Source organism: Mastigoproctus giganteus, chromosome 3 (genome assembly GCF_048544385.1).
Source record: "Mastigoproctus giganteus isolate SK-2022 chromosome 3, ASM4854438v1, whole genome shotgun sequence".
Lineage (NCBI taxonomy): Eukaryota > Metazoa > Arthropoda > Arachnida > Uropygi > Thelyphonidae > Mastigoproctus > Mastigoproctus giganteus.
In genome coordinates, this window is record NC_143577.1 from 244,311,754 (window position 1) to 244,327,149 (window position 15,396).

General features: G+C 35.3%; 1 protein-coding gene across 2 annotated transcripts in view; it reads left to right on the forward strand.

Annotated features, from left to right (window-relative positions):
• LOC150088997 (branched-chain alpha-ketoacid dehydrogenase kinase-like) overlaps positions 1–15,396 on the forward strand; it is a 97,901-nt gene that overhangs the window by 34,291 nt on the left and 48,214 nt on the right. The window contains exons 3-5 of one of the 2 annotated variants that reach the window (XM_090370989.1): positions 1,927–2,037; positions 6,220–6,267; positions 14,501–14,620. In XM_090370989.1, coding sequence (XP_090227115.1) covers positions 1,927–2,037; positions 6,220–6,267; positions 14,501–14,620 — 279 coding nt within the window. The remainder of the gene's footprint in view (positions 1–1,926; positions 2,038–6,219; positions 6,268–14,500; positions 14,621–15,396) is intronic. The other variant, XM_090370990.1, reaches the window with a different exon arrangement.

Genomic DNA, 15,396 nt, shown 5'->3' on the forward strand with positions numbered 1-15,396 from the left:
CAGCAGGTTCAGAATCATGGATCATCATTTATTTATTTTTTTTAAAATTCAGTTAGCATTAGCAGAGGCACACGATGCAAGAAAGCAAGCTTATGCAGCATCAGCCAAAAAAAAAAAAAAAACCCCTCCCATTTCACCCCTCCATTTGTTCCAAATGCCTGTTCAGCTCAGCCTTAAATTCATTTAGGCTATCAACTTCCACAACAAAAGATGGAAGTCTTCCACCAATCAACTACCTGCTGGCTAAAGGCAAATTTCTGCACATCTATTCTACAACTTGTCTTTCCTCAATTTGAAACTGTCCCCCCCAAGGTTCTTAATCTGAGCAAGAGGAAGAATCCCATCAGCATTCAGCTTGCTCAACCCATTCAAGGCCTTATACACCTTGCAGGTGCCTACTCTCCAGGTGCTGCAATTTGCAGAACTTAAGTCTTTCTTGGTAAGAGCACTCCTTTGTTCCCCTCACCAATCTTGTTGCCCTTCTTTGTACTCGTTCTAGCAACTCTACATCCTTCCTAAAATGAGGCCTCTAGGCCTGTACACAGTACTCTAGGTGTGGGCTGATCATTGCACATTGCCCTTATATAACAGGATAATCACCTCCCTGTCCCTGCTAGCAAGATTCCTATATATCATTGACAAGACTCCATGATCTGCTCAGCGAGCTTTATATTTGACTGCACAGTTACCCCCAGATCTTTTTCACTTTCCACTTTCCTGAGTGTAGTACCACACAGTTGGTACGTTTCTCTTCGGTTATTGCTACCCATATACTTTGCATTTGTCAATGTTAAACTTCAGTTGCCACTTCTCATCCCATTTGCCCAACTTATCTAGATCCAGTTGGAGTAGCATACTGTTGTTAACAACCCTGCCAACCTTTGTATCATCTGCAAACTTGGACATTAAACCTGATATACCTTCATCAGTATCATTGATAAATATACAAAACAACAATGGGCCCAGCACTGAACCCTGGGGGAACTCCACTAATAACATTTGTCCATGAAGAGCAGTATCCATCGATTACCACTCTGTTGTCTCCCATCCCTTTATCCATTGTAGCAACTTACCCTTAATGCCATACCTTTTCAATCTGTACAGCAGTCTTCCATGTGCAACAGTATCAAAAGCTTTCCTGAAATCCAAGTATATGATATCAAAATTATTTTTGGCATTCGGTTCCTTTGTGACCACATCATAGTATCCAATCAAGTTGGTCAGTCAAGACCTCCCTTTAACAAACTCATGCTGTGTCTTTAACTATTACTGCAGTCTTGTCTAGATGATCCTGCAATGCTTCTTTAACCAGTGATTCCCTTTTTTTTTTCCCCTCTGGAACACAAGTTAAACTAGCAGGTCTATAGTTACTTGTGTTCAAAATTCAATTTAAAATTGAATAAAATTTGCGTGCTTGATTACATTTCATATTTGATTAGTGCATCATAAGCTGTCCACTGGTGCATATTATTTCTGTTTATAAGGGTTATTTGAAATGAAACCTTTAAGAGTTATGCCATTTGATTTAATATTCCCTCATCTTATCTGGATCCACCTATGTAGAATTTGCTCTAGTCTTCGTCTGCTTATCCTTGATCACATGGACAATATCAGTCTCAGAGTGTCACCCTAATTTTTTTTTTTTTTTTTTTCATAGAACAGGTGATAATCTGAAGGTAGCCATATCTGTGGTGAGTGCGACAACCTAAATTGATTGTCTTCATAATTACTCATGTTTTGATTGGGAATGCTTTCATGTAAGAAGAAACTACTGCAAAGATTCCCATGATCTTATTTGCACATTTGTGTTAATTACAATTGCTTTAATACAGTTCCAACTTTATTTTAATGTATTGTTGTAACTTTAAAAACAAAAAATCAATTTGCTGGATTTCTTTTTTTAACAGTAATAAAATTTTCTTCCAGAGAAGTGCTCAGTATTTGCAGAAGGAACTCCCAGTAAGACTAGCACACCATGTGTCTAGATTTAGAAGCCTTCCATTCATTGTTGGCTGTAACCCTACAATACTGAGTATAGTAAGTAGATAGAAGAAATTAATAAGTAGAATTTCCTTTAGATTATCATCACGAAAGTCCTCATCAGTAGTTTACAAATTAAAACTCGAATAGATTCAGAATATTATAAATTCATGGCTTCTTAAACAAAAGTATCAAAAATTAAACTACAACCAAAATTCAAAGCATGTTTTCTGGAACACCACAAGTTATTGGCTATTATCAGAGACTGAGCAGCAGCCATGTAGTCAATGGCCTTTCCTGGTCCAGACTGACCAGTACACTTTAAATTACAGTTCACATTTTTTTTTTTTTTTAATATGACAGAAGAATTAATTTCTTAAATAATTATAATTTCTCTTTCATATTTAATAATTATGGAGATTCATTTGTAACCAGGGGCAAATTAAAATTTTATATATTATGTATATATGCTTAAAGTTATTTGTTGTCTTTTTGAAAATCTCATTTTCAATTAGTGTTTTTTTTTTTTTTTTTTTTTTTTTTAAATTACTTCTCGACCTTAGTGGGAATTTTGGTTCCACTCAGTAAATATTAGCATTAGTAAAGGCATGTGATGGAAGAAAGCAAGCTTATATAGCATCAGCCAAAAAAAAAACCTTCCCACTTCACCCATTCATTTGTTCCAAATGTTTGTCTAGTTCTGCCGTGAATTTATTTAAGCTGTCAACTTCCACAATGACAGATGAAAGTTTCCTCCAACAATCAACTACCTGTTGGCTAAAGGAAAACTTCCGCACATTTATTTGACACTGTTTTTCCTCAATTTCAGTTTATGCCTTCAGGTTTGTAATCTGAGCAAGAATCCCATCAGCATTGAGCCTGCTCAATTCATTCAAGGCCTTGTACACCTCAATCAGATCTCCTCACAGATGCCTAGTCTCCAGACACTGCAATTTGGAGAACTTAAGTAAAAATGAACAGTAGTAAAATAAGCTTTCTTTGTAAGAGCACCCCTTTGTTCCCCTCACCAGTCTTGTTTCCCTTCTCTGTACTTGTTCTAGCAACTACATCCTTCCTAAAATGTGGCTTCCAGACCTGTATGCAGTACTCAAGGTGTGGTCTGACCATTTGCCTTATACAAGGGGATAATCACCTCCTTATCCCTGCTTGCAAAATTCCTGTATATCATTGACAAGACCCCATGATGACCTACTCTGGCAGCCTGTCTGCACTGCTCAGAAAACTTCATATCTGACTGCATAATTACCCCCAGGTCTCTTTCATTCTCCACTACCCTGAGTGTAACGCCACCCAGTTGGTACATTTCTCTGGGGTTACTGCTACCCCATATGCAGTATTTTGCATTTGTCAATGTTAAATTTCATTGCCAATTCTCAGCCCATCTACCCGACTTTTTCCAGATTCTGTTGCAGCAGCATACTGTCATTACTGTTATTAACAATCCTCCCAACTTTTGTATCATCTGCAAACTTTGACATTAAGCTTGATATACCCTCATCAATATCATTGATAAATATACAAAACAACAATGTGCCCAACACTTCTAATAGCATTAGTCCACAAAGAGCAGTATCCATTGATTACCACTCTGTCTTCTCCTACTCGACCATCCTTTTATCCATTGTAGCAACTTGCCCTTAATGCCATACTGCTCCAGTTTCTATAGTAGTCTTCCCAGCCGACCGGGCTAGCCGAGTGGGTAAAGTACCTACCTGGCAACCCAAAGGTCGCGGGTTCGATTCCCGCCTCGGGCTTGGATCAAAGTACTGCAAAAACCTTGGGAGGTGCAATATGGCTACAGAAGCCGATGCGCCAACAACTACCAAAATCAAATCAATCAGTAGTCTTCCCTGTGCAACAGTATCAAAAGCTTTTCCTGAAATCTAAGAATGGATTAGTGAAATGGGAATGGGGGTTTTTTTTTTTTTGGATGATGCTGTATAAGCTTACTTTCTTGCATCTGCTAATGCTATAATATAAAAATTAATTTTTGCATCCACTTCCTTTGTGATCACATCATAGTATCCAATCAAATTGGTCAGACAAGACTTGCCCTTAACAAACCCATGGTGTGTTTGAATTATTACTGCTGTCTTGTCTAGATGATCCTGTAATGATTCTTTAACCATTGACTCCATTATTTTCCCCAGAACAGAAGTCAAAATAACTGGTATAATTGCTCATGTTACCCTTTGATCCCCCTTCTCCTTTGTGAATTGGAGATACATTTGCACATCTCTGGTCCGTGGGGACTTCACCAGAGTCCAAGGATGCTCTCATAATTATGGCTAAAGGTTTGCTTACTTCCTTTGCCACCTCTTTTAATATAACTGGATAGATCCTATCCCCCCCCCCCGGGTGCCTTTCTTATGTTTAGCTTCAACAAATAAACATCTGGCCCTCTGCTCCTTGAATAACTCCTCATGTGAATGTAGATGCAAAATACTCATTTAGTTTGGCAGCTATCTAAGAGTGATCATCTACAGTCAAACCATTGATATCATGTGGACCAATCTGATTCATCACCTTCCTTTTAGAGTTTATATAAGTAGTCTTTTCTGTTTTTCTTTGCATCCATTAGGATGCAAAGAAATCTTTGGCAATCCAAAGATTTTTCATAATCTACCTTCGCTTGCCCAACCTCCTTTGTGACTTGATTACAGACTAGTTTATATATACCATAGGCTTCTGTGTTGCCTGACAATTTATATGCATCCCATCCATTTTTCTTTGCCACAAGTCTTATTAATTCATCTGACATCCATTTGGGCCTAAACCTAGAACAATATTTCTTAGTTGGAACAAAAAGCCTGTTAGCTTCCAAGATTACTTCCGTGAATGCTTACCATTTAGAATTTGCTGTTGATAACATCATCAGTTGGTCCCACTGTATTAAACTTAAAAAATTTGTGACCACTGAAGTCACCTATACAAAAGCAAAAATGAAAGAATTGAAAGTTTTCTCATCAATCCACTACTTGGTTGCTCATTCAGACATGAATATATTATTTACTTTTTAGCATAAAATTGGTAATGGAGGCTATCCCATCATTTGATCGAGGGATTAAGTTCCAAAACAACTGTTGCAATGAAGTTTGGTGTCTTAAATTAATAGAGGATTCATTTTTTTTTTTGGTCATTCTATTAAATTAAAAATATTATCAACTTAATAAGTTGACTTGTGGATAATGCTAGCACTTCCAAACTGAACATGAATCCAGGCCTTGTCACAGGAAGAACCAGTATCCCAAGATATAAAATGGAATGTAATGGTGTGCACTATCATCACATTATTTCAATGCCTGTATTGAAGGACCATCCTGTAACCTTTATTACTAAATAAGGTTACATTAGTGAATAAACAAGTACTTGACTTGTGGGCAGAGTATGATAAAATCATGGACTGTGAGTAGTCAAAGCAGCTGTTCATTGTTCATGGTAGAGTTTTAAAAACTTAACTGCAAATAAGCAAGTCAGTGAATGGCAAAGCTGTGAATAAAACGGTCTTCCTGTTCTTGTTAAAATTCTGTCAAAGTTTCCATTGGAAAATGTGTAAAGCACATTTTAATGTAAAGCTTAAGGATGAAAAACAAATAAAGGTGTGGATTTACAGTATAAGAAATTTTCTGTATCAACTATTTAATCTTTTTTGATGATAATATGTGATTATTCATAAATTATTATTATAATGAATGAAGATTAAAAGTGAGAATACAGCAGATTTTCTCAGTTTCTTGGATTTTATTCATTGTTTGTGCATTTTTAATAAGTAATTTCTTTAATGATAATCCATTACAATGTGCATTTTATTATTATTTTTTGTAGGGAATTTTCACTGATGCCTTTGTGGGGTGGGGGGAGGCTTCACTGTATCTTGTTTCATGCTTACTCCAACAAAAATATAGATCTTAACTATCAGCAGTTTGTTTATTAATATTGTCATTTTTGCTTTAAAGTTTTTATTCCATTTAGTTTCTGCAGTACAGGATTTTTTAAAAATTTAAATGTTTTAAATTTGCAGATGTATAATTTTATTTTTCTTTTATGTGTAAAATTGTGATTAAATTTTAGTGGCATCTAGCAATGAGATTGCCAGAAATTTTTTAGACTGCTTGAAGTATTTTTGGAATTGTAGTATTTTAGGTAGTGTTCAGACTTTTGGAAGCAATCTATTTGTTAATCTTTAGGTGTTTTTTTTTTTTTTTTTTTTTTTTTTAGCATGAGCAGTACATCAGGGCTTTTTACATTGCTTCTGAATTCCCACTGGTAAGTTTACAGCAGCCTTTATTTTTTATTATTTTGCTTAAAAATTATTAATTTCATGTATTTTAAAACAGTAACTTCATTTTGTGCATCTCCTGGCTTAGTTTTGTGGGTAATTTAGTGCATTTGGTTGAAGCTCAAAGACAGTTGAATGAGGCCTGGTTTCTGCATATGATCTTGATGGGTTGAGAAGAAAGTGGTGAAATTGTATGCCATTTAGTTGAACAGTTCCCATTTAAGTATCTGTAAAAACCATTCAACAAAAACACTGATAGAAAATGGAATCCTCTCTCTCTCTCTCTCTCTCTCCTGCAGACATAGTGAGACTAATGATATAATTTCATTCTTTTGAATGATATCAAGCTCAGGTTGTGAAATTTCAGGGACACAACTTCAGATTTGGGGAAGGTATTCTGTGGTAGAGCAATTTTGGATTTCTCCAGGATAGTCCTGGAGAAATCCAAAAAATTCCAGTATGTTAAGAAAGAGAAACCTAAGCTTTGGATATGCTTGAAATCATAATGTTTATGTGAAAAAGTATGTTATTCTGTTTGTTGAAATATAATCCTGTATAGAGATTTGGGTATTACTTGAAGGTAAGCGTGAGGAGAAAATTGTGGTAGCATTGAAGTTAACTAGACTATTTTTTACTGGAGATAAAAAAAAAAAAAAAAGTCAGATTCATTTTATTTCAGAGGCTGGCATCTTAGGACCTGATAAATAATCTAGATATTTTATTTTTTTGAAGAATAAATTTTGCAAGATGGGGTGTGGCATTCTGTCATCTACAAAATTGTGGAACTATTTTCATTAAGTGTAAGATCATTAGTTTATCAAGTCTTGGCACAAATACCATGACAGAGCATTTGAGTAATTACATGAGTGACAAATGAAATTGGCATACTATATATTGATTACATAAGTAATCAGTGATAGAATATCTAAACATTATTCTGTTTTTTTTTTCTCTTGCTTTGTTCAAATCTCAAAATGAGCAGGTTGGTCAATAATGGCAACCAGGTAATATAACATGTGATTATGGGTTGCATTTCTTTAATAATATCATTGCAAATCTGTATAAATTTGTCCCATATTTGTTGATATTTTGTGCGCTGCCATGTTTATTTTTAAAATATTGTTCCTGGAGGGATTATTCTATTTTGGGGAATAGACTGAAGTAATATGGACTTGACTTGGGATATGGTAAGTGCTCTAGTGTTCCCAACTTCATGTTTAAGTCAATTTTAATTGCCTGAACCTGTGCAGTATAGGCAGGTACTGCCCAACAGCACTGTGAATTGTCACTTAAAATGGTGGACAAAGTGTTCACAGATGCCTTCATGTCAATGCAGTTTAAGTTGCAGATGGTACTGAAAGAACAAGGAGCAGTATCGTGCATTGACATTTTGGTTATCAGCATCTTCAATACATGGTTCATCATCAGCATCTTCAATACATAATGGGCAGCATGTTTACATTTTTTGGTTCTGGTGAGAGCATCTCTTCTGTTTGAGGATTGTGGTATATGTATATGAACATTTGGCAGCATTGTGTCAATGTATGGCCTTAGTCTCGATCCGTGGATATTCTAGCTGGAACATGGTTTGGACTACTTATTAGCCAATATCTAACTTCACTGACATACCCTAACAGTAATAAATTTTCCTGTCTAATAGGACTGCTGCAAGTGTCCATAGTGGAGTGCCCATTTACTTTTTTGACATGAATAATGTCTATGCTGGGGGTACTCTATGGTGCTCAGGCTGTCACGAAAAGTGAAACGTCTAACCGTTGTTATATCTCTGAAACTAATAGACAGCAGTATAAACAATTTATACTTATTTTGTCGGGTATATAATACTGTCAACGAATATGCAAGAAAAAATGAGAAATTTTGATATTTAATGTCATTTTTTTCGAAAAACTAAAGTTCACATTTTGGTCATTTGCTGTTGTGCTTTGGTTACTTTCACTCTCAATAACTTCTAAACTATGATAGATAGATATAAACAGTAAGCAACAAAATTGTTCAGTAGGAAACTTAGTTTTCACATCTATAAATTGTTTTGATGTAGCTCTTATGGTTCCCGAGTAATAGCGATGCAAAGTTGAGAGAGTTGAAAAATTTGAGCATTTTCAAGTTTGTTTTCGCAATATCTTAAACTATAAATGTTAGACAAAAACAATAAGCAACAAAATTGTTGCCCTTTGAGGGCTCTACAAGGATATATAACTAGATTTCAAATTGGGTTTTCAGTTTTCAAGAGTTGAACAACTCAAAGTAACTACTCCGTTCAGTTACTTCACATTTGTTGAGCAGTGCAGTTGTGTTTCATTTAGTTATGTTGTGACGATGCTGAAAGTTACATTGACTAAACGTGTTCAAAGCTTTTGACAAAATAACAGATCTAACATTGAAAAGCAAGCACCAAAGTTGGCGGCGGAATGCAAGAGAGAGTTATAAGTGTAAATGCGAGCAAGATCAATTAGAGGAAGATGTCCGACCATCAACATCAAAAAGAACAGTGCAAACATGCAACAACAAAGGTTACCACAAACCTTTATTGTTGATTGTAAATGAAAATACTGAATAAAATAAAACTGATTTTATTAAGCTTAAATTGTATTTTTTTCATTTCACATGACTTTATTCACGGATCCACCTTCGGCTCCATGGAGCCAACGTCGATTTTTTTTCAACTCTTGTATGATTGTAATAAACAATTACAGTGGTTGAACCACTTTTGTTTCCTCATAAAAGCAATGATAGATTTAACCTTACTAAGATGTACAAAAAAAGAATTCAGTAGAAAAATAAACTATAAAAATTTGTGGGTAGAGTGTGGCAAACTGTCAATAAAAATAATCATCAGTTACACTGTTTAAGAGGAACACCTGCTGCCCCTGATCTTACAATTCAGCTCATCCTGAAGATGATGATTTGTAGAAATCAGGTTGGTAAAATCAAATTATTTATTCTCCTTCAGTTAAGTGCTTCACAAGCCTGGCTTTGCAGCTTTAATTTTATCATGCTGGTATATACTGAATGGGGCTCACAGAAGTGTTACAATATAAGTACTCTGATTATTGTTAAGCATGGTGAGTCAACCTAGAAGAAACTTCTCTCTATCCAAATCACAAGAAGCAGCCACATTATCACAATTCCTTTTACACATTTCTATTGGGATAGTTCATGTCATTTAGCAGCATTCTCCAAATCCATATTCATCTATTTGATCTAAAGAGTAGTAGCATAATTCTTTAGTGTCATTCAAGAATTAAAGAGCAATAGAAATGTATCATTCCAACACTTGACATTCACTGGTATTATACTGGACTTATGAGCTCTACAATTAAATCAAGTACATGTAATTCTCCAGATAGTGGAAGCACTTTCCCCTCCAGTTGTATGAACCTCCAACCTGAGTGTTTGCAAATATGATGGTCAGTACAGAAAAAGATCTCATGAGAGGGAAAGGAAAGAAATCCAGTCCTTTTCAGGAAACATCAGTCCTCAGTAAGTCTACTAGATCAGTTCTTGAACATCTTTGTTCTTTTAACACATTTATAACTTTGGTTACAGTTAACTTGGGAATGTTAAGAGATTGTAATAGCATATGACTGATATGGCATCTGAAAATCTATGTAATCATTGCTAGCTGCTTATCTGACAGATAGCTTAGTCTATCTGTCTGTCTAGAAAGCAAGTAAGCTTACATAGCATCAGCCAAAAAAAAAAAAAAAAAAAGTCCAGTTCCTCCTTGAATTACATAAGCTATCAACTTCTGCAAAGAGAGATAATCAACTACCCGCTGGCTGAAGGCAAATTTCTGCACATCTATTCTATAAATGTCTCATCAATTTCAATTTGACTCTTCAGGTTTGTAATCTGAGCAAGAGGAGGAATCCCATCAGAATTCAGCCTGCCCAACCCATTCAAGGCCTTATACACCTCAATCAGATCACCTTGCAGGTGCCTAGTCTCCAGATGCTGCAATTTGCAGAACTTAAGCCTTTCTTGATAAGATCACCCCTTTGTTCCTCTCACCAATCTTGTTGCCCTTCTCTGTACATGCTCAAGAAACTCTACATCCTTCCTAAAATGAGGCTGCCAGACACAGTACTCAAGGCGTAGCCTGACCATTGCCTTATACAAAGGGACAATCACCTCCTTTTCCGTAAGCAAAATTCCTGTATATTATTAGCCTGTCTGCACTGCTCACATCAAAAAGACGTGAGCAGTGCAGACAGGCCTCACTTCCTTAGATTTTGTTTCTTAACTAACAGCATAATCCCTTCTCCCTTCCTATCCTTTCTGTACACATTGTACTCCCCAAATTCCAATTCTGCATTGCTTATATCAGTGTGACACCACGTCTCTGATATCCCAACAATATCCGCCTTTGATGTCTTGACTAGCATTGGTGTACATGCAAGTATACATGCACCCATTCTAATTCTTAGTTACCCTAACACAGTCCATGTATTTATTTGTTCCATGATGATCCCACCAGTCCTTGAAAACCGTAGCGCTCCACCCTCCAATCTAATAGAAGCAGTGCAAGAATCACTTGCACCTCTGCCTGCGGCTACTTTTAGTCTGTGAATCACCCTCCAAGCTGGCAGTTTTCCAACCCACCTAACACTGCCTCGATAATATCAGCAAATATTCTTACACCCCTTCTATTTAAGTGTATCCCATCCCTGTAGAAGCAGTCTTCTGTTAACAAGCACAGACCACGCTGAGGAAAATTCTACCATGAATCTTGCACAATCTCTCCCGGGCAGAATTGATTGACAAGACTCATGTACTCCCTCCTATCCTATCGTGTCTGGGCAGAATTGCAGGCACTTTCAAATTTAACCGTAACTCAGCTTTCCCCCCCCCCCCCCCAACATTGACCTATACTTGTGAAGTAAGTCAGCCGATCTCCTACTCTTAATGTCATTAGTGCTAATGTGTACATCACCCTTTGTGCCCTTAAAAGATGCTATCTGCTCTACATCATAAACTTTTTCCCTAGCAGACATACCCTAGTCCTACTCCACCTATCTTTTTTACACAATATATTACCTGTCTCCCTGACAATGGAGTCACTCGTAATAACTATCTCCTGAGGGAGCAGTGTAGAGAGAGCCTGAACTGTAAACCTGTTGTGAATAGCTTTGAAGTATTAGTATTATCCATATAGAGCAAGGAAGCCACAGGCTTTTGTTGCACCACCCAAAAAAGGAAAAAAAGTCAATAGGTAACAAATTATGCACTTTCCTTCTCGTGTAATTATTTATTTGGTTTTTGGATTTTTTTCAAACCGTCAGCCTGAACTACTTGCAAAGGCAACTTTTTTTTCCAGTAATCAGCTGGCTTTCTAAAAGAAAACTTCCTAAAATCTAGTCTAAATCCCCCCCCGTAATTTGCACCTATGGCCCCTATTTCTGGAATTCTCTATAACAGTGAAAATTGTGCCTTCATTTTACTAACCCTTCTCAGAGCCTAGTAAATCTCAACCAGGTCCCCTATAAGGTGCCTATTTGCCAATTTCTCTAGCCCACATAATCAAAGTCTTTCCTTGTACAATTGCCTTTTGCCAATTTCACTGTGCAAGTTGTCCTTTTGATCCTTTTAAGAAGGTCAGTGTCTTTTTTTCAGATGAAGTCTATACTTGAACATGGTATTCCAAATGTGGTCTTGCAATTGCCTTGTACAGTGGGATTATGGCTTGCCTATTTCTACAGGATATTGTTTGATAAATCATCAATAGGATATCATGGGCTTTTCTGTCTGCCTGTTTACACTGCCCAAAAACTTTATATCTACCCATATCATAACCCCCCCACATCCCTTTCTTCCTTTCCTATTTTCAGTTTGACCCTACCAAGTGTATACGTTATATTGGGATTGCTATTTCCCAAGTGTAAGACCTTGCATTTTGCTGCATTAAAAAAATAGCTGAAACTTTTCTGACGATTCTTAGTCTGTTCAAGTCATCCTGAAGGGGGGTTACTTGGTACTGATTATTAACAATTCTCCCAGTCTTGTCTTCTACAAATTTACATCAAACCCATTATCCCTTTGTTGATGTCCTTTATGAAAATCAGAAACAATAGTGGTCCAAGAACTGATCCTTGGGACCACACTTCTGACGTTACAACAATCTGAAGAATATCCATTAATCCCAACATATTCCAGCTTAAATAGTTACCTCTCTTGAGGAATAAAGTCAAATGCCTTGATAAAAATCCAAATAAACAATTTCGAAATTGTTTCCGACATCTAGCTCACGAGTAACTGTGCCAAAATAGCTTACCAGATTAGTTAAACACAATTTTCCTCTAATAAAACCATGTTGTGTGTCCTTCAGAATGCCATTTTTATCTAAATGTTCCTGGATTGTACTCTTAATCATTGCCTTTAAGATTTTCCTTCCACTGAAGTCATTAAACTGGTCTGTAGTTGCTTATTTCACTCTTAGAATCGCCTATATATATTGGGTGATACCTTGGCAGTTATCCAATCCAAAGGAATCTCTCTCCTGAGTCCAGTGATGCACTCATAATTAACCTCAATGGTTCAGTGCACTCTCACTGCATTCCTCAAAATTACTGGATATATGCTATCAACTTCAGGAGTCTTTCTTGCCTTTAGGCTCAAGTTTTTCTAATGAACAGTCATCTGTAATTCCGAGATCACTAATTTCATATGGCTTGGCCTCACTCTCGTCTTTCGAGAGTAAAGTATGTCAGTTACCTATTACTGTTTTGTTAAATTTTTTGCAAGGATCACTATTATCATTAAGGCCAAAGGTAGATCCATACAGCATTTTTTCAATTAAACATCTATTTTCTTAAAAAATGCTGGTGCCTAAATATATTTAAATGCATATAATTTTAGATCAGCTTTGAAGACTTCAGTTCAGCAGCGGTATACCAATGACAAGTGACCATCCATAAATAGTTCACTTTTTAAAAATTATTTATTTGAAAACAGTATTGTTTTATGCTCTGTCAGTCCCATCTAGTTTTGAAAATCATTAGTGTATTGCACAAAATTATACAAAGAAATGCTCATTAGGTACTTTCAGGTATTATTAAAATAACAGACTATAAAAATACTGTATACCAATTTTAGTTTCATCTCTCCCAATCAGCTAATAATAACTGTTATATTTTTGGTTAAGCTTATTCTTGGTATGCGGACTGCAAAATGGTTTGCCATTAAGGTTTCTCTACATTTTACAGTGTAAATTCTTCATTATTGAGTTAAATATTTTCTTCTGTATGTTATATCTCTACACTCCAAAGCACTATAATTTAGATTATTTAATCAGGAAATTTCCTTCCTTGGTGATGTATGTTTTATTATTATATCTCATTTATATTACTTTTTAAATTATATATCAGAAGAATCAAGGAATATATTTAGGGATAGTGATTAATGCCTACATCTGAATTTTGTTGCGTATACCTGAAATAACAAAAACACACATGAAACCTTTATCCATTATGTTAGTGGTTCGGCAGTTGTCATTGTGCTTATAATATCCTTATTTATAGTTACTTAGCACAAATGCATCAGTTATTTCATTTTATATTTAAAAATTAACTTTATTTAATTCTTGTTAATATCATGAACTTTATTTAACTTTTTGCATGCTTGATTTATGTTTGTGGATGCAAAAGCTCTAGGTCTCATGAACAAATGTTTTAAGAACCATTTGATGATGTATTATAAATTTGATAATATTTGATTTAAACCCTCCTATCCAGAAAATGTAAAATTTAATAAAGAATAATGTTTTCTTTAATTCTAATCTTAAATATTTTATTTTGTTATATTTTTAAGTATTAATTTCATATATATAAACACACTTTACATAAAGGTTATGTAATTCTTTTCATAAAAGATGATTCCTCATATGCTAAAAGAGAACTGTTTTTGGAGTTTGGAATTCATGAAGAAAGTCAAATGCCACGGCCTGGTATTGTTTAATACAACTAGTTTTGCAATTGTCAAAATTTTTTTTTTTTTTTTTTTTTAAGTATTTCCTACTTTATAAGACATGTCTGCCCAACATGTCTTATAAAGTTTCGAGACTTTAGGATTTCCATAATGTTTTTCACACTATGTATTTCCTATTCATGAAGTATTTGAAGATATCAATATTCTATGTAAGCATATTGAATTGTTATTCATATGTATAGACACACTTTACACTTTTTTTTTTTTCTTTATCAGATTACTGACTTTGAGAAGGAGAAGCGCTTTTGTGATATGTTACAAGAGCTCTTAGATGATCATAAAGATATTGTCACTCAGCTTGCTGCCGGATTTCGCGAATGCAGGAAACACATCAAGGTAAAGTTTGTAGTTCTTTCTTTGGCATTGAACTGTTTGTACAGATTTAATTGTTAATACACTTAAATATATGGTCTTTCCAGTTAAACTTAATTAGCTGCATTATACACATTTTTAAGATGTAAATAAAATAAATATATGTATAAAGATATTTTGAAAGAATGAGTGTATTTAGCTGAAAAGAAACAGTTTTTGTTATTAGTTGTTCTTGGGCTGAGGATGCGTGCTGCTTTACTTTCAAATCCAGCGTGCACCAGGTCATACCCTGGTAAGACAAGTTGCAGTCACTGCGAGAAATGTATACCAAGTCATTTACAGCCAGGCCTCGCATAACGCGAGTTTGATTAATACGTTTTTGAGTTACCACTATTTGAAAAAATTATACTACTTTACACGATGCAAATTTCCAGTTAGTACGATTTTTTTTTTTTTTTTTTTTTATGCGATAGTTGAAAAAGACTTGAATCACGCGTTAAGCTTAAATTTTAAAGTTTAACTTATGTGTGAATTAATTTGTGTGTGTTGTCGTTTTTAGAATTTTGTGACAATTGTTTTTCAATTCTTGTGATGGCTTGTGGTGTTGGTTGGTTTTTGGAGGTTGCTGGCTGCCATCTTTCCGTGATTCTTTCAGATTTCCTTGACATGATATGAGAGATTTGGTTGTTGCAGAAAGACCAGACTTCAATGAAATTCAGTTCACATGACTCAAGTGTCACCTGAATATCAGTTCCATCAGCATTTTAGAACCCCAGGTAGCATGCCTAGGCTTTTCATAT